Source organism: Miniopterus schreibersii (genome assembly GCF_964146895.1).
Source record: "Miniopterus schreibersii genome assembly, chromosome: 16".
Lineage (NCBI taxonomy): Eukaryota > Metazoa > Chordata > Mammalia > Chiroptera > Miniopteridae > Miniopterus > Miniopterus schreibersii.
Window position 1 is genome coordinate 11,887,176 of NC_138116.1, and position 19,586 is coordinate 11,906,761.

Here is a 19,586-nt window from a genome sequence, read left to right on the forward strand (position 1 = left end):
CTCTCCCTTCCAGAGCAGCCCACCAGCACATGCCTAGGACCTCACTGTGACTGCCACAGCCAGGGAGTGCCAGGCCTGTGGTGGCCCCAAAACTCACTGGCTCTATAACAGGCAGGAAGGTTGGAGAATGGACTTAAAGCAGGCCCTGCCCAAATTCCAAAGCAAACATCTTCCTGCTTCCGGTCCCCTCGAGACTCCCTCAGTTGCACCATGTGAGGGCCAGGGCCGTTGGGAGCAGGGACACACAGTCAGGCCCACAGGACTCTGCTTGGCACTTGGAGAGGACCCTGACCCCAGCAACTCAGGGATGGACACCAATTGCAGCATGGTTTATTGGACAAGACGTGCACTTTTTGACAGGGCCTCAGTAACCACGGTTTCCTTCACTGAACAGTCCAGGACCAGGGTAAAAGGGCTTATAGACAAGAAAGACAAATCCTTCCCATGAGCCAGAGGGGAAAGAAAAGAGGAAGGGGGGCTTCTCCTTTCTTTCTCCTTCCCTAATACTCTGGGCCTCAGTTCACCCCATTCCAGAGGGAGGTTGACCAAGGGAAGCTGGGCAGTGCGTGCCACAGCCAGGAGTGGGCTGGGGCTGGCCGATCAGGGTCAAAATGCCTGCCCAGGCCATCCACCCTTTCCCCACCCAGGCCCCCCATGGGTATGGTTAGAAAATACAAAAGCGGATCCAATGCAGGACATCATGTGCAAACAGAGGAGGGGACGGAGCTTCTGCAGTCTCTCTCGGCCACAGCCCTGCTGACGGGTCAGAGTGCACCGAGGTGCTTCAGAGAAGGGTCTCTTCTCAATCCAGGGAGGGTGGGTGGCTGTTGTCACTAAGCTTGGGGAAGGTGGTTTGCGAAAGAGGAGCAGAGACTGAAGGGGAGGGCCGGAGGGGGGCTTTTCCTTCCTCCAGCACGTGAGTGGGCCGGCCAGTCAGAAGCAGGTAGCTGGTACCTAAGAGAAGCCGGTAGGGAAGAGGCTGAGGGGCTGACTCTCGTTGGTGGGCAGTGGAGATCGGTAGCCATCAAAGTTTCTTGGGATGCTGCCACTGGTGGAGCCCGAGCTGTTACTCAGAGTCTCGATGCTTCCCTCTCGCTGTAGTTCTGCAAGACAAGAAGAGGGCCAGGCCCGGTCAGAGTGCAGTCTGGTGGGGTGGGGCATACCCTGGGCTGGGCTGCCTGTCTGGAGGCACCCATCTGGGTCCATTTACATCCTTCATGCTCCCCAGAAAGGACAGGTGGCAGCTGGGGTCACAGGGAGGCTCAGTGGAGAAGGGAGAAGCTCCCTTGGCTGGTGGGCTCCAGTTGTTCCCTCCTTGTGGGAACCCCTTCAGGCCAGAAGGATGGCCACCCTGATGATCTGTCTGGACCGCACTGTGGACGTGTGCCCACGCCTGCACACATACTCATGCACAGCCAGCATGCTCCCCCAACTCCAAGAGTGGCTCTTGTCCTGGACCCACAGGTCGGGCAGGAGGGGAGGAGCCAGGACACCAGAAGGACTGCAGCTTCCCTCCTGGTCTGGCCCTACCTCTCCTCCCCTGCCGCAGACCTTCCCCCCAGCTCATTCTCACCCACACAGTCTGCCCAGTGGCCAGGCCCTGTTTCATCTTTGGCACCTCTTACAAGATGTCCTATTTCCCTGCAGGAGGGAATGCCTGCTTTGAGAGGGGCCTACTCCAGTGGGGAGAGGGTTCCTGCTTGCCTGGGGTGCCTCCTTTCTTTCTTCCTCTTAGCCCCCACGTCTCCTGGAGCCCCCCCCCCCCCCAATGTACATGCTCAGTCGACCTGGGAAGCAGGCAGGGAGGCTCCCACCCCCTCCTCCAGCTCTTCCCTGGCCCCGCCTGGCACAGCCATGCTGCCATCTTGGATACAGCATCTGGTCCCATCTCATTTAGCTGTGGGCACCTTCACTGCCCAACCATCTCTTGGCCCAAGACAGGTACGGGGTGGTGGGTTGTGAATAGACTTCCTTGGATGCTCAATGCAAGGAAAGAGAAGTTACTTCTTGGCTTTTTGAAAGTGGCCAGCACCTATCCCCTTTCAGTCCCTCCGAGTGGGCTCTGAGATGTGGTCACACACATCCCTAAGCAGACCCTGAGAGGTGTGGCGGCCTGCCACCTCTCCTTCCCCCAGGTACACCTGTCTTGGCTGAGAGGTCTTGTGTGTCCACCTCAGGAGCTCAGGACCTCAAGGCAATCATTTGAAACAGCAAGGTGTGTTCGAATGTTCCACTTATCAGGCCTGGCTTGAGACCTTTACCTCCAGCTCGCCCCCACTCCCAGGCCCCCTGCCACCACACACACGTAGCACAGCTGGCTTTGGTTAGGGAATGGGTCATGGCCTTTACTCCTTGGCTGGCCAGTACCAGCCAGCCAGGAACTAACCACTGATCCCCACTCGTCCTAGGCTGCCCCGCAGCACTGAGGCTGCTCAAAGGCAGCAGCCACAGAGTGGAGCGGGGGCGTCTGTGCTGCCCTCCTTCAGAGCAGATGTGAGGGGCCTTCAGGCTACACCAGCCATGTCTGGAAGGCTGTGCCCTGACACCAGACCCTCTCAGCAGATGGGAGCATGGAAGGAGGGGACACAGGCTGCGGTCCCTGATCTCCAAGAGACACTGGCTTCCCTGTTGGGCCCAATCCTGGGATGAGTAAGAGTTACCTAGATATGGACAGAAAACATGGTTACTGTGTGGGCCCTCCTCCTCCTAGCCCATTCTTCAGTCTCACCCTAACTTGGGAGTATAGGCCATTGTGCTAAGAGAGGGAAAGCAAAGGATAGACCCTGGGATTTCTATATGGAAGCTTCCAACTCCAAGAAAGCTCACTCCATCCCCTTCTTTCCCACAAGCAAGCAGAGGAGTTTGTGAGAGATCTCTGAGGCCCCCATCTGATTTCAGAGCCCTCGCCCTCACGCACAGCCATCCTGGCACTAGGGGGCGCTGACAGCAGGGCCAGGAGGGCAGGAGAGGAGCACGGGCAGTTAAGTAGCAAGAAAAGCAGGGGCTTCCTTAGGATCTGGACACCAGGCCCAAGGAAGAAAGCCCCAGATGAAGGAGCAGGAAAGGCCACTAGGATGGGGAAGGTTGGCCCCTTTCCAGAGCTGGGGGACAGGCCCAACATTCTCGATGCAAAGTGCCGACACATCCACACTGCCAAGGAAGCTGAGGAGACCGGATCCCGGGCCCAAGCGCGGCACCCCCACTGTTCCTTGGCACAGGCCTACAGCAACCCCACCAGCAGCCTCAGTGACCCCACCCCACGAGTCCAAGCGGACGCACCTCATCCCATCGTGTGACCGTGCAGGCACAGAATGAGTTGGCTGCTCTCGGGGGCCAGGTGTAGCCTGAGTGGCCTTGCTCATATTTTCCCTTCACCACTTAGGCCTGGGTAAGCTGGAAGTGGGCAGGCTTCTCCCTTACCCCATGTCCCAGGGTGAACAAGCTCTCCTGAATTTATCTCCCCTGTGTCTCCCCAGCCTCTCCCCCTCTCTTCCCACTGCCATTGCCTGGCTAGGCCTGCACTTCCCACCTGGATAACACTGATCTCCTGACCTCTAGACGCCCTTCTCAACCCGCCACCACACCAAAGCCAGAGTGGTCTGACTAGGGCACAAACCCCATCTTGCTTTCCCTCTGCTTAAAAACCCTCGACTCCTAACAGTCCCAGGATAAGTTCTAAAATCCTCAGCACTTTAAAAAGGCCTTCCATGGCCTGCCCCCGACCTCACCTCACTAATGTCACTTGTTACTGAATCTGAGGAACAAAAGTAAAGAACTCGAGCAGTTCTTAGATGCTCTCCAGGCTCCCTGGGTCCCCAGAAAGCCTACCCATCCTCCAAAGCTTAGCACAGTGTCCATGGCTCTGTGAACCCATCCGGTTGCCCTGGCACAGCTGGCCAGGCCCCACCACACTCTGTACTGGCTCCTGCCCCAGGCCCCCTAACATGCTGTGCACACCTGCTCACGTGCGTGTCCCCATCCAGGTGGCGAGCCCTTTGGGGGCCTGTTCTGTGCCTTATCTCTATGTCCCTAGTGCCAACCACAGGGCCCGGAAAATAGCGGGTGTGCAGGAAACATTTCTGGAATGAGTGAATGAGTGATGTGGTGAGGGGAGGTGGGGGTTTCTTCAGCACAAACCAGGGTCTGGCTGGTCTTGGCCTCTTTGCTCCATGCTGTCTGTCAAGCCCCCAAGACAGAACAATGAGCGTGTGTGGGAGCACGTGAAGGAGGGGTGCACAAACGTCCCCCCTTCGAGTCAACCCGGCCGCCCAGCCCTAGCAGCAAGCGGCAAATGGAAATGTGTGGCCTTACCTTCCTCCATCCCGAACACATGCTTTGTTACTGTTGGGTTGCTCACGGGCGCTGGGCTGTTGGCATTGTTTTTTTTTTCCTTTTTTTTTCCCTTGTGAAAAGAAAAGCATTGAGGAATCTTTTTGGATAAGATATGGATCAAGAAGTACACGGGTCTCTGCAAGCAGTGGGACAGGGCGTACGGAGGTGTGGGGTGTCACGCTGGGAGGAGGGACAGTGACATGCATGTGTAGGGGTTGGGGGCCAGTCAGACTTGCGGGGGGATCTCAGGAATGGAACTGTTGTGACAGAGCCAAGACCCCTTTCAGCGTGGGGGTGGGGGGGGGGAGAGGAGCCACACACGGAGCATGAGGAGCAGCTCTGGGAAGGGGACAGAGGGGCCCTGGCCCATGCAGTGCCGGATGGCGCCCCATGCAGGTGGGTTGCCGGGAGAGGAGACAGAGACAGGCTGCGGAGTTTTCGGGGACGACTCTGGACGCTTTGACTCAGTGGCCCAGCTTTTGGCTGCCCCCCCCTTCCCCCACTCCCAAGATCCCCAGGTCTGGGCAGCTCTCCTGCGGGTGAGGTGGACCTGTGGGGAAAGCCTCAGAAACCTGCCAGGGCCGCAGGAGAGAGCGCTGGGGCTCTGTGGTGGGGAGCTAAGCATCCCCAGCAGCCTCCCCACGTAGGAACAGTACAGCAATTCTGGCCGGTGAGGCTGTTCTCCAGGCCTCAAAGCGAGGTCGGCGATGAGGACTAGCTCCCAGGTAAGTGGCTGACCTCAGGCAGAAGATAATCTCATTGTGGCCTCACACCCCCCAGTGACTGTGCACCTGGGAGGTGGGTGCTGGTCTCCCCGCCTCGCAGACGGCAAAACCAAGGAAGAGTAGGAAGCCACTGGCCCTGGGTGCACAGTCCCCGTGAGAGAGAACGGCTGCTGGTGCAGGTCCCAGGACAGAGAGGGTGCCAACGCCAGGCACCCAGACCGGCTCCCAACGCCACCACTGGCTGTGCTCACCCACTCCCTGCTGGCTCTTACTGGAAATGGGCCTGCTACGCCTGGGCCAGAATGGGGTCGGGGGACAATGGAATGAGAGCAACTGAAAAGGAGGGGCCTTGGCTCTCATGAAATAAGCAAAGGCATGAGAAATCTCCATGCCCACGCTGCCCTACCCTCTGCGGAGCTGGCAAAGTTCAAAGGCGTCAGAGAGGCGGCCGACCTCATAGGGAGAAGCAACCCTGGCTACCAGGGCACATAAGCCGACCCAGGGAGGAGTCGTTCTCATCTAGGTGAGGAGGCCTGGGCAAGGCTGGCTGCACACATCCCCCCACCGCTGGGCTGGGCCGTGCAGAATGAGGGAGCCTCTCTGCGTCACCCCTCTCCCCGCGTCCCACAGCGGTACTATGGCCCCTTGGTAAAGGCAGGAGCAACAGAACCTGCCTCCACCTCAGGGAGGCAGAAGACGCCCCTCTCTGTGGCCTTTCCCTCTGGAGGCTGGTCCCCAAGTCTGCTTCAGCCTTGAGGTTCTCCCTGGGGTTGTCCTCTCCCCTGGGTACAGACCCTTCCCTCCCTTGAGGCCACCCCACACCTGCAAGGCAGGGGCTCCTGGGACAGATTAAATGGAGGTCTCTCCATGAATCAGTCACTTCATAAGCACCACAGACTCCATTCCCCAATTCCCTGGGGAGGGGGCAAAACGCTGAGAACACAGGGCCTACGTGAGCTCCGGGGAGAGCTGGAGGAGCACAGGTGGGCAGGAGACCCCAAGGGAGGGTCAGAAGTGAAGTCCTACTTTGGGCTTGACCTCCAGGCCTCTTCGAGGTGGATGGCAGTGAGGGCAGATGGCCAGAGACCCCGAGAGCAGCCCCTTGACTCTGGTGGTGGGGGCATTGTGGAGAGCCTGTCTCAGGACTCAGAGGGAGGCCTGTTTCTGGGACCTAGTGGGGTCCTGAGGGCAGTGCTGTGTGTGTTTGGGAAGAGGGTCCCCGGGACCCCTGGTTCAGTGCCAGGAAGCTCTGGCATTTCCCTCACCACAAAAGGAGCAGCACCTACTGCCCGGCCCTCTGGTGGGCTCAGTGGCTCCAGCCAGCCTTGCTCTGTGCACTTAGAGCCTCACCATGTTGCTCATTAACAGGATTAGCAGAGCGCTTTTATTGGGCCCTGGCTGCAGTCGCACACCCCAGTCCCAAGCTAACCACCCAAGTGGCCTGGTGGGAGTAGGATGAGACCCGGGGCCAGTCTTACCCTGCACCCACAGCCTGCTCACTTTTGGCAGTGAGAAGGGAAAATGCCCCCGCCCCAGGGCCCAGGAAGGGGGGAGGGGCGGCGTCCGCCCAGGTTGGGGAGGCAGTTTAGCAAAGTGGGTGAGAGTACAAGCTCCAGCCCCTGCCACCCGGGAGACTTTAAGCAAGCTCCTCAACGTTTCTGTGCCTCAGTTTCCTGCATGCGAGGATAACAAGGTCTGTTTCATAGTGCGGCTGTGAGAATTAAATAATGCATGTAGACTGCATCACAAAGTACAGCTTCCAGTCGGCAAATGTGAGTTCCATTACTGTTGCAATTGTATTAGTGATGTGGTCATCCGTGGGACCTCAGGGTCCCGCTCCACCTTCCTCCCCAGCAGGTGTCTGCTGTCCAGTCCCCCACCAGCTTGCCCTCTACTGGACCTTGCAAAAGATTCTTTTTAATCAAGAAATGGCCCACGGAGGAAGATGGCAGATATGTGTTTATAGCTTTCTATTTCCCTCCTTGCCTCTTTGTAAATACCCTCTTCCAAGCTGGAAAATAAATTTCCAACCCTGTTGACGTGCATCGATTTTTCCCTCCTGTGTGCGCCTCCCAGTCCTCCTCTGTCAGCAGAGTCTGTGGTTAAACCCCTGGCTTGGGTTGGGCTGAGTGGTACCCCAGGGGAGTGGGTGGTCCCAAGGCACAGAGCAGCCAGCCAAACTGCTCCCTCTTGCCCAGTGCCTGGCTCGGAGGAGGTTTGCAAGCAAAAACAGTCCCAATCCCCTTCTGCTCTGAGGGTTCTTGGCAAGGGACTCAGGTAGGGGTGGGGTCCTCTAAGAAGTTAGGGATTTTCAGCATCTTCCCTGGATGGGATATATGAAGAGGAGACCCGGGGACACAGGACTGCTGCAAGTTCAGCAGATGGATCCAAATGGGGTCTGCTAATGAACTTGGTCAGCAAGGGGCCTGCCGACAGGGCCCAGGATCAACTGTGCAAACTGGAGCTTGCAGAGAGAAGCTGAGGAGGTGGGGCTGGAATGCATCTTGCGGGGCTCAGCAGGATGGGCAGCTTCCTGGTGCTGGCCCCAGAAACATGGCCCAGGTGCCAACTAGGAGGTGGCCCTGGTGGACACCAGTCCTGGGCCTGGAAACTGCCACTCTCTCTTGCAGACTGTGGCAGAGGGAGGCAGAGGTCTGTTCAGGGAGACAGAGATGGAGTTGGCTGAGAATGGTTCTAGAAACACTGACAGCCCTGTCAGAGACCACACTCTAGGCTGGAGCCAACCTTAGCCCCAGGGCACTTTTTAGGAGGTTCAAAGGGCAGCAGTTAATGGAGGCAGCCTGTAGGGAGGCCTTGCTTTTCTTACACTCAGACCCCCCTTCCCTGCCACCCCTCTCCACAGGGACACCTCCAGCCGCTGGGCTTGCACAGGGGCCAACAGACCAGAGATCCTCTCTGTCCAGCGTGGAGGGCTTGGGGGATGGGGGCTTGTGCTCCCAAGGATCCATCAGGGGTTTCTGCTCCCTTCCCAGGCAAGCCTGTGGAAGTCCGAAGGAGGGCAGCTTCTTGAAGCTGAGGGGCTGAAGATGAAAAGGCTCCTCCACATTCAGATAATAGGAATGCCGCTTGGGGCTGATGGAATCTGGGAGCAGATGAGAAGCGGGGCCGCTCTGGCCTGGTTATCTCTGGGCTTGACACCTACGTCTGAGCACAGAGCCCTGGCCCGCCGACACCACCTACTTCGCACCGCACACACAGCCTGGTCTGAGCCCCGCAGCCTTCCCACAGGGAAGCACCTTCCTTCCTGGCTGGAGTCTCTTTCAACCCACAGGGCTCCCACAGGGTGCGTCCTTCCTTCCTTCCTTCCTTTCCTTCCTTCCTTCCTCCCTTCCTCCCTTCCTTTCTCTCTCTCTCTCTCTCTCTCTCTCTCTCTCTCTTTCTTTCTTTCCTCCCTCCCTCCCTCCCTCCCTCCCTCCCTCCCTCCCTCCCTCCCTCCCTCCCTCCCTTTCTTTCTTTCTTTCTTCCTTGCCCAGCTCTTGGTCCTGATCCTGGCAGGTACTGAGTCCCAGAGCATCACAGTATGAGGCCGGACCACACGGCCTGCCCTGCCCTCCATTCCCCCTGCGCCCCCCGCCCCCCCGGCCCTCTCTGCTGGGCCTGCTGTGTGTGTGTGTGTGTGTGTGTGTGTGTGTGTGTGTGTGTTGGGGGCAGGAACGGAGCATTTGAGTTCACAGCCCAGCTCAATTCCTTCACAGCTTTTGAACACCTGATAAGCAACGGCCACAGGTAGGGTATCCGCGGGAGAGGACGCTGGCCTGGTTGCGCTGGAGCCATTTCTCAGGTCCCTCCTACAACGGCTGTGACGTGACAGCCGTCCCAGACGGGGAGACTCAAACCAGAAACGCTGCCGCTCCCGCTCCCGGGAAACCCACGCTACCCAGGTTCTCCCGAGTCTTGGCCTGAAAGGAGGAGGGACAAGGTCAGCCACTCAGACAACCTGGACCAGCAGCCCCGTGCAGGGACCCTCTCAGTGCCACTTTATCAGTATGACTCAAAGTCCTGACCAAGACGGAGCACATCCTGTCACAACACATTACACACGGGGACAGCAGAGGCTGAGCAGGCCCGGCTCGCGTTTCCCTGGTTCCGAGGTATTCGATAAGTCTGGCTGAGGCCATGCTTAAGATCAGCCAGATGTAGGCGCAGGCCTGAGCTGAAGCTCCCGGTGGACGGCGCGAAGGGGGAGGACTGTGCAGGAGGCAGAGGATTCGCTGGAGCCCCAGTCCTGCCGCAGACGTGCTGAATGACCCGGGCGGGTCACTTCGCTTCTCATCTGCTTCATCATCTGTCAGGCGGGAAGGGAGGGGCCGGTCTGGCAGCCTCACCGGGCGTGTGGGGATCTCGGGGGAAGAAGATGCCAAGGGGCTTTAAGAAGCAGAACACACAGGAAACACGCGTAAAGACCACTCTGGTTGCAGTGTGCCCTGGTTAGAAGGCCAGCTGTGCCAGGCAGGCCGAGGCCCCTGGAGCAGTGCTCCTCACCGGGGAGGCCTGAAAGCCCTTCCTAGCTCCAGGTCCTTGGCACCACGCAGGGGGCAAAGCCGCAGCAGATGCCATCCAAGGTAGACTCAGGGCTGGGCAGCCTGGCACTGTCTTTGGTGATAGAAAACGCCCAGCCTGGTGCTGTGACATGACTTCTTTGAGTACACGTCTGCCTGTGGGGTGGGGGTGGGTGCACCCACCAAGGGAGGGCACCACAAACATGCCCACTCAGCATGGCTATGAAGAGACAGGGCTGGGAAACTCTCCTGTGGAACTAGCTGTCTGGCAGCCTGCCTTGACCTGCCCATTTCCTAAAGTCCAGCCTCGAAGCTTGGGCGACCCCACCCGGCTCCCAGGTGGGTCTTCCTGAGCTGCCCTCCGGGGCTGCGAGACGGCACAGGGGCCTGCAGACCACAGGAGAGACGCTGCTGGCCCGACGGGCCAGAGCCACATCTGGTTCTCATTCAAATGTCCAAACGTAATTAAATTCTCTACGACGCAGCGGAAGAGTTTGGTAAGATGTGGCTTTCCCCACTTTCCATCAAGGTTAAGAAATCAAAGCCTCTCATTCCACCAGCCTCCCTGTCATGGTCTGTCCTACCCTACAAAGGCAATGGCCTGTACTCTGCTCTGTTTTCTAGAGCCGATGGGGCCGGACCCAGTGTGGGGGTACACAGAGCCTCCCGCCCCCACTGTCCCACTTACCCACCTGAAAGGACGAACAGCTGAGACCCAAACAGCAGGCTCAGGACTGAGCAAGTTAGTGCACTGTGGTGGGTGGGGGCGGGGAGGTGAGCGCCCCGAGGAGACAGCTGCTGCACCCAGGCTCTTCTCAGTGACATACCAGTGTCCTCCTTCCCCTGCCTGAATGGGAGGCACCTAGGAACGCCCTGCCAAGATCCCTTCTTTGTCACTCCTCAAAATAGGAAACACGTAAGAGTGATAATTCTGGGGTCTCTGGTCCAGCTCCACAGCTTCCTGCCACCAGGGCGGGGTGAGGCAGCCCCTTGCACCTCCGCATCTCACCTTGCAGCTCCTCCCCTACGAATGCGGGAGGAATGGAGGGGAAGGCCCAGAGCAGCCTCTGAGCCCTCTCAGGGAGTCCCTAGGACTCCGTGTCTCACAGGGTCGCCGGTCATCTCAGGCCTGTTGGGCTCTGAACTAGTGAACACCCGGCAGGAGGGGGCGGGAGCCCCACTCAGCAGGACGGAGGCCGTGCCTCTCCTCGGCTTCCAGAACGTCCTCGAGACAGGCTGCCTTTCCCAGCTCCCATTCCCAGCTGAGTATCTTGTTTACGGCTTCTTTTTACTCCGGGATTTACGACTTTCATAGTAATGGGTTCCATTCTGCTTCCTCTGCGCCTACTATTCTAATTACTGTCGTACAGGCTTTACGAGAGTTCCTTAATAAGTCAGGGTATTTTTCCTTTAGAAACAAACTGTCCCGCGAGTTAATGACTTATAGTGGGTGTGGATGCTACCCAGAGACACATGGAGGCTGGGGAGGGGATGACCAGGGTGGGGGTGGGGGAGAATCTTCTAGATTAAATAAAGAGAGCTGCGTGGGGGTCCCTTTAGGAATCTCGGCCAGCTCCCCTGCCGGAGCCCCCCACATTCCCGCCACAGAACCACGACCACGCTCAGGCGGCGCACGTGGCATTTCTGAGCCGAAGAAAACTCACCCGGGAGCAGACACACGCACAGAAGCTGGTGTGAACCACCCGACCCCAACATCACCGACCTGGCTCTACACAGGAATCATTTTGTGCATTTGGTTCCAAATGGTAGACTTTTTTTTAGCTTAGTCATGGATTTAATTTAGTTTCTTGTTGGCACCCTCGTGTCAGTAAAGCAGGTTTTAAGGAACTGAACCCCGTTCTTGGGCCAGTCGTCCTGGGCCGAGTCTAGCAAAGAGAACGGCGGTGGGGCCAAGGTCCCTGCGGCCCCCGTCGGGGTCCCAGCCTGTGCCCTCGAACCCACGCTCGGCGGCGTGCAGAGAAGCACAGGCCTCTGTTCACGGCCGCGGTGCCGCCTGCCCAGACGAGAAGCCAGGCGGAGCCGGGTGAGCCTTTGTGCCCCGTTTGCAGACTGGCTGCTGGTGCCGGGCCTCTATTCCTTATTCAATTCCACTCGCTCGGAAGAGCCTTTCCACCTGCTCCTGCAGGAGGAGTAACACATCTAGAAATGCAGTTCCACTCTGGCGTATTAAGATATTGATTTGCCTGTCGAGTGGAAGTGCATTTGTTCTGTCAGCCCTCCCGCGGCTAGGAAGGGGTTAACCAAATGTTTATCACAAGGCTGGCTTCAGAGTTGAAAGTAATGTGATCAGTAATGAATTTTGTGTTACATTAGGTTGTATAAATGGACAGACAAGCGCAGACAACAAGTGGCCAGGAGTCGGGGCTAATCTAATGATGTAAGAATAGAGACAGCACCAATTATACCAGGGGCCAGCTCCAGGCTCCTGCAGGGACTGCAAATGAATAGGTACAAATCAGATTACTCCCTGATAGACGCGCTACAAGAGGGGCAGTCAGTGGTAAATGCATTAGGGCCCAGCGACCTCTCTGCTCTGCACAGCAGAGTCCGAAAATTTGACTTCCATCTTAAAAGTGGGGGGGGGGGGGGGGTGAGATTCTCAAAGAAACTCTCGTGGGGCGAAGAACAGCAACCACTCCCATCCCAAACCAGTCCCTCCCCACTGCCAGAAGGTGCGTCCTGACCTCTCGCCCTCACTCCGAGGCCTCCTGAAGCACCAGCACCAGGGGGTAGGGAGGCGAAGCTCCTGAGGGACGAAAGAGCAGCAGGGACACAGCCTTGCACGTGGGCGGAGACAGGAAGTTACATACCCACACACTTCACAGCCATGTGCCTCTCAGGGGTGGTGGTTTCTACTGCTACATCAAGGGCTGTGTCTGTATTGGAAATAAAATATGTCTTTAAAGAGGATCACAACATGGACCTTTAAGAGAGCAGCGAGAGCCGAGATCAAAGGGAGGGGACATCAAGATCTGGTTTGGCCACTGAGAGCTTTGCAGGGGGTGTGCATGGTCCGTCCCAAGGCACAGCAAGCACACTGAAGGTTCTCCGTATTTCTCACCGGGTTAAGCTGGTATCGCCCTTCCCTCTGTGGCTTCTCCCACTCCTGCCTCCTGAGTGCCTACAGTCCCGCCTGCCTCACAGGGCTGGGAGCAGCGAGGGGTGTGGAGGTGGAGCTGCCCATCTTGGGTAGCCCCTCAGGTTTTCCACCTCCTTTTGGATGTTGTCGAAACCAGGCCTGAAGTTCAAAGCTGCTTGGCAGTCAGGCTGGGCTGCTTAGACGAAGATCATGGAGACGTGCTCAAATGCATGAACTGTATGCTCATACTCAGCTCTTAGTGGCTCAGGGGACGAATAAAGTATGAAACCAAAGACTCTCCAAGCCTTCCAAGAACCCAGCCCATGCCCAGATGGAGGCGGAGGCGCTGGTAGGCTTAGCTTCCCCCCCGCTACCCTGAAGGCCTGCACTAGTCACACACATCAAAGTGGAGATGTCACGCCGGTCCTGGCCAACTGGAGCCTGGAGAGGGTGGGAACATGCCAGTAAAATGAGCGCGGGGGGCCCAGAATGGAAAAAGTCATCCTAAACAAATGAAGCAACTGGATGTCGGTTCTCCCCAAATTCAATTAAGCTCATGGAGGGGTGGAATCGCAAGCTATCGAGCTACGTGAAATAAAACATATGTGGGGTGGAGGAAGTCAGGGGACGACTGTGAAGCCTGGTGTTGGGGGATTCTGCCCGTAAATTTAAAGGTGTCTTATGCAATGGGCCTGCAGGTCGCTGGGGGCAGGGCTAGGGTAGAAAGAAAGTGGGCAGGAAGAAATCACCAAAGATTAGACGTTGGACAACTGATTCTGCTATGGGTGCTGGGACACGCCTCCTTCTGTTTGATTCGACCAGATTGGCATGGCTTGGCCTTCTCTGTACAGCACTCTCTTTGCTTTAAAGCTGAGGCTCTGGATTCCTAACGGGTCAGAGGGTTATTTCTCACTTTTGTTTTCTGTGTGTATGTATGTCTTCCTCTGTTACCAGCCACCAAACCTAGGGGGTGGTCTGCATACCTCAGGCCGTCTTCTGAGGGGGCAGGGGCAGGGGCAGAAATGAACGATGGGCATTTAACCATCCATGACTGGTGCTCAACTTTGTTCGGATCTCACACCTCACCGAAAGGTCAGTGGTTAAAGGTGAATTCTCTGACTGAAGAGGAGGAACAGAGAGAAATCCTCCCTTTTGTTAACCATTTACCTATGTCAATACCTCCAGAGGAGGGCCCTTATCTGTGGGCCCCACCGCCTTTCCCCACCCTTGTCCAAGCCCATACATTTTTCCACAGGAATTCCTGCTTCTGGGTTGGGGCAACACCTAGAAAGGGGACTCTGAAGTTTCCCCCATGAAGTCACATGGGCACTTCTTCCTTGTTGACAGAAATCAGCAAGATTTGGTTAAAGAGATCAAAGTAGACTCTGGGCAACTACCAAATGTGCAAAGGAGAAGGGGAGAGAGAGAGAGGGAGAGAAACTATTTACCTGGAATCAGATTTGAGATCTGGCCAGAGAGGAACAAGTGTCTCTTTTAAACACTGTAATTTTTCCCAGTGCTCTGGCTGGCTTTCGTTTACCTCTCAGGAGCCACAAAACCCCATCCAGTCATTCAACAAACATTAACTGGAGTTCAGCTTGGCTCTCCTCCCAGAGCTGGATGCTGGGCAGGGAGGAGGCTGGTGGTTAGAGGTAAGAAAGATGAATTAGATTTGGTCCAAGGAACTGGAATGGGGTTAAGTGAGACCCACAGTATGGCTGAGGGGGCGCCGAGGGACCACTGGGGCTGAGCCTCCCCCAGTGGCACACAGAAGGGAATCGGCCGTTGCTAGTTAGTGGACAAGGCAGTCTATGCCATTTGTCCGGAACCAAGTGTCCAGAGTAGGTGGTGCAGAAGCTCGGCTGCAGGGTCCGAGAGAGCTTCACAGAGGAGATTGGAGATTTGAGTTTGGTCTAAAAAGGTGCCTGAGCAGAGGGGGAGGGAGCAGGTACTCTGACAGAGCCAGGTGAGCAGGGCATGCGCTGGGGACGATGGGATCATTGTGACAGCCGAGTACATTGCGTGAAGGTGGTGATGGTGAAATACGAATAAGAGTTATTGTGGAAGGGGAAGTGGGAGACCAGGTTGGAAAGGAAGGTGAGGAAGGCCTGTAATAGACTTGAGATATACGGGCCAGTGGTATGGTGGCCAGGACAGAATAGGGGAAGTAGGTAAACATTTACTAGATGTACTGGTTTCCCTGTCCCATGGTGTTAGAGAAGAAATTGAACCAAGGAAGGGAAAGGAACCTGCCCAAGGTCACAGGCTTCCCCGGTATCCTGATGTGGGCTTCTAAACGCTGCGGAAAAGACAAACAGAACAAGACATTCTCAGTGGCAGTCGCTGGGTGCTGGGAGCCGCAAGACTCTCAGATCCGGCCTTTCCTACCAGCGGAGGGTAGCTAGGAACAGGCAATCTGACACTGAACTGAGACACAAATAGCAACACCAACAATGCCACCCATCACCCCCCAGGAGCAGCTGCTCCCTTCCGCCCGAGCAGGGTGCTGTGGCCTGCGGGTGGCACTGGGCTGGCTGGCTGGGTGCTCCTGTGCTTCTGGGGCTTACTCTCTTCTCCCCACCCTCAGCCATCATGGCATCTGTTACTGGGGAGTTTGTACCTTTGTCTCAAGTCCTGGAAAGAGCATGGGGTACAGGCAGGGGACCAATCTGGCGTTCTGCTTGTCCAGCTCAGCTAGGTGGGCCCCCGCGGGCGGCGGCGACAGGAGCCAGGGAGGAACAGACCCCAAGTCCAGCACTGCCGCCTCCTCCAGGGTTTTAATCTCTTTGAGGGTGGGAACCACATCTCACTTCTTCCTCAGATGTTCAGCCTAGTGTGTGGGGAATCAGAGGTGCCTACAGACAGCCTGCCTGCTGCTGCAGCCAGACAGGATGTGCGGGCCCACCGAGGACGCCACTGAGAGAAGATGCTGGAAGCCCTTTGTAGAGGGACCGTAGAAGGAGAATTCCAGGGCCCAATGAGGTGAAGCAGAGGAAAGGACCTAAGGGACTAAGTTGTTTGGATGACAGTGTTGGCCTGAGAGTGGGGATGTCTAAAAGATAAGAGAATTAATTCATTGCCCTGATGCCTGCAACTGTCACCTGGTCATGGGGCACTTTGCGATGGGAGGGGGCAAATATAACATGAAAATGCCCCAGCCCTCAGCAGCAGGGCAAGCAGGAGGCCCACTGGAAGAGCTAGTCCTAGAGGTAGGAAAGAGGGTCCACACACCGGGTGCACATCTGGTCAACCCTGAAACGATAGCTAACACTTGTTGAGAGCTTAATTCCTATAGTCCTGAAATGGAAGATGGTATTAGCATGCACGCGTGCGCGCACACACACACAAACACACACACGTGCGCACACACATGCAGTGCTTTCAGCTCATCTTTTGCAGACCAAAGGCAATCAACAGATATTTGTTAACTAACTCATTGAAATCTTGACCACTTAAAAACTGCAACTAATGTTCAAAATGCACTTTTACTGTTAAGAAGGAAAAAATCCACAGTCCTTTCAATAAGTAAAAGGTGTTTCTGATAAAACTTTGGAAGAGCTTTAGTTGAAAAGACTCTCATGGCCTTTTCTGCTGAGGAATTAATCCACATATAGGAAAACTCAGAGGACTGTGCAGAATAAACTAGAGTACTGGCTTCCCAACTGTAGACAGCGATTCACCGATGTATTGTGAAATCAAGTTAGCGGGTTGTGACTATGTTTAAAAAAAAAAAAAGAAATAAAATAGAAAGCACTAGAATGCGTTGCTCATAATAGTGTTTTGTGAAAGTTTTATATATTTGGATAAAGAAATAAGTGTATTCCTGATAGAAGGTAAGAGGTGGAGACTGAGCCCGTGGTGTGATCTCCAAGAGTAACTGCTTCTGGACTAGAAGAGCCTGTTGAAGAGACGGCAGACAGGAAAGATGAAGGCTTTCTCCCTTCAGGGTGGATGGTAAAGGGGAATGAGACAGTGTTCCCAGGACTGCAGGAAGCTACAGTCATGGGGAAGAGACAGTCCCCCTTGACCTTGAGACCTGACTTAGTGAGCTCTTAAGAGTCAACACAGCAAAAGGAGGCTCCAGCAACAGAGATGTGTCGAGAATCCTTGAAACAGCTGACCGGGGCCTGGGAATGAGGCCTGGGGCTTTCGCGGTTGGATGTGAGAGAAAGCAAAAGACAGAGACAAACTTTAGCTCAACAGTGATGGAAAGAATTAAAGCCTAAAGAGAAAAGGTACTTAGTATGTATCCAGGTGTTTATTAAAACATTTTTTTGGTATTAGGTTATATCTTTCCCTAGACACAGAACAACTGGAAAAAGTAACTGTTTTGCTTATTTCAAAAATTCTACTTTTCTAGAAAAGGCAATTTTGAAAGGAATGTCTGCTAAGCAGGAATTAGTCAAGTTATTTTGAGGGGGGGTGATGGAGAGACGGGGGGGCTGCGGGAGACGGCGTTCCGGGCGGAGGGAGAAGCATGTGCAGAGGCCTGGCCGGCGGGCGGGGAGTTTGGCCGGGCTGGAGCCGCAGGGACGGAGCAGCAAGACAGGAGTCTGGGGACAGGGCAGCGGCTGGTCACGAGGCGCTTTGGACACAGTGAGATGGGGGGGAACCCGGGAGGACAGGGCAGGGGGGAGAGGACGTCAGTCTGTGGAGATGTGGAGATGTCAGCAGGTGACTGTCCAGATGGTTCTGGAGCTGGGGAGAGAAAGCCAACCAGGAGGTTGTTTGGAAGTGGTCAGCGTGTGGATGGTGTCTGCGGCCACGGTAGCGGAGGGGATTGCCCTGTGCTGACTGAGGGGTAGAAAGAGGACCAAGGCAGGGCCTTGAGAAATACACGTAAGGCCGACAGACAAGGAAAACTCAGGGCAGGGAGTGAGAAGCGGCAGGAGGCAGAAACCAAGCCAGCAGAGTGTTGGTGAAGCAAGGTCAAGGTCACGGAGTGTGGGTCACAGGGCCAGGCTTGGGGTGAAGCGGCTTCGTTGACAGTGTTGAGGGAAACTGGTGAGTGGCTGCGGTGGTTGGGTGGTCTGGGGGCAGGGACAGGAGGCGGGGGAAGGTTGTTGCAGGAATGTTTAGGGTCTGAGTGCAGGAAGTCAAGAGGTTTCTCAAATGACGACCACCACCGAGCCGTCTTCTGAGAGTGAGAGACAATAATATGAAGAAAAAAAAAAAATCAAAAAGAATAGCCAAACTCTTAGAGGCCCAGAGAGCTGGGGAATCTCGAAGGGAATGAAAACAGACCACGAGCCACAGAAGTAAGCAGGGGCTGTAACGGGAAGACTAACGTCTAGGTTGACTGTAGAATTCATTCCTTCGGTAGTTACCGCACAGCCACGGTGTGCCTGACACTGTTCTGGGCACTGGTTTCTGCTGCAAAAGATGAGTGGAAACTGAGACTAGAAGAGGGTGGTAGGAAAATGCAGAAGGAACAGAGGACTGCAAGGGCTTGCTGTATGGTGCTCATACATTCATAGGAGCACCAATCTGAACAATTTGTGATTTTTCTCCAGCAACCTAAGCGTAAGAGCAGAGTTAGACTGACCTCCATTTGGAATTTTGCTGTGCGGGGACAATGGAAGCATGAACAGGGGCGAGGGGTGTGATGATATTAGCAGGAAAGCAATCGGGCCGGTTGTTTTAGAGCCGGACTTGCAAGTCACACACATGTGATCTGATTAGACTAAGTGGTCAGCAGCCATCGGGGAGTCCAGAACTGACACCTGCCTCACAGGCTCACCAGGCTTTAACACAGACCTTCTCAAACTTGAACGTGCATAAAGGTTTTGTTAAATTTAGGTGCGGATTCCATGGGGCCACGTAGGGTCTGAGATTCCGCATTTGTCATCAGCAATCGGGCCTGGATGGAGCTGCTGGGTCACAGACCGCTCTGAACAGTACGGTTTGGAAAGGCTTTGCTGCACTGGCGGGGAGGGCCGAGTTGCACCATAGAACAGCTTACCAGGGGGGTGCTGGAGTAATTAATAAGTCGATAAGCTGATGTCACTTTCTCAGGAATTCTGCTAGATGACTGACATCATGTTGATAGCTTAAAATCGGCCATAATGAGTTTTTACATGACAGAAATCCCCAAATGCTACCAACCAGGGCTTTCCTGCTTCCCTTTTGAGAGCTGGGTGTTAAACATTTACCAGCACGTCACTAGCTAACCCTGCAGAAGAGTGAGGCATGCTGTATACTGGGCTTCGGGGTCAGGGGCCATGAGAGCATGCTCCATTCATACCTTGGTAAGAGGCCAGCAGTCCCAGTGGCTACACTAAACCTAGTGTCTCCTGGAAGGCACTACAGGGGCTGGTCATCTCTGGTGCCTAACAGGGCAAACACTGGATGTCACCCTATCTTATGAGCCACCCACAGAAGTGGGGTTGGAGGAAGAGGGAGAGAGAGACTGAGAGGCTGCCATGGGCCAAGGGCGATCTGCTGGAAATTCTCATCCAGCGTCGCACTGTATTTCCCTGGCTCTCTCTGGGCAGCAGGCTCGCTGGCATGGGGGCTGCTCGGCTGTCCTGTCAAGGCCCCGGGCTGCACCGCCAGGCCGACGCTTTATCTGCAGTTCTAAAATGTGAGACATGATTCTCAACAACGGCAGAGGGAAACCGGTTAACTTCCACACTATCTGCTTTACTTGCTGGCCTTGAACTTCGAGGCAGAGCTTTAAAAAAAAATTAACTACACATTTACTGTGGTCCATGAAGCCCAGAAGAATCTCTTTTGCTGGCAGTAGGGGAAGGAACATGAAATCCTTCTGCTCAAGAAGGGCATCCCTATTTTTTGACCCATGGGTCATGCAGTTTTAATTTCCTCTCTCATTTTTTTTTTTTAAATTTCATGAACCTGCTTAAGGCCACAAAGTCTCTCCTGAATCCCTCAGCTGCCTGGCTGATGACT

The 19,586-nt window shown here is 55.5% G+C and overlaps 1 protein-coding gene across 8 annotated transcripts in view; it reads right to left on the minus strand.

Moving 5' to 3' along the window:
- Positions 1-314: 314 nt before the first annotated feature.
- The window catches only part of BCAS3 (BCAS3 microtubule associated cell migration factor), a 421,342-nt gene continuing 402,070 nt past the window's right edge, over positions 315-19,586 (minus strand). For 3 of the 8 annotated variants that reach the window (XM_081160913.1, XM_081160909.1, XM_081160912.1), the window contains 2 exons: positions 12,409-12,474; positions 315-1,103 (listed from right to left, as the gene is read on the minus strand). In XM_081160913.1, the coding sequence (XP_081017039.1) occupies positions 955-1,103; positions 12,409-12,474 (215 nt within the window). In that variant the 3' untranslated portion in view covers positions 315-954. Of the gene's footprint in view, positions 1,104-4,311; positions 4,403-12,408; positions 12,475-19,586 lie in introns of all 8 variants that reach the window. The other 5 variants (XM_081160910.1, XM_081160916.1, XM_081160915.1 and 2 more) reach the window with 2 other exon arrangements.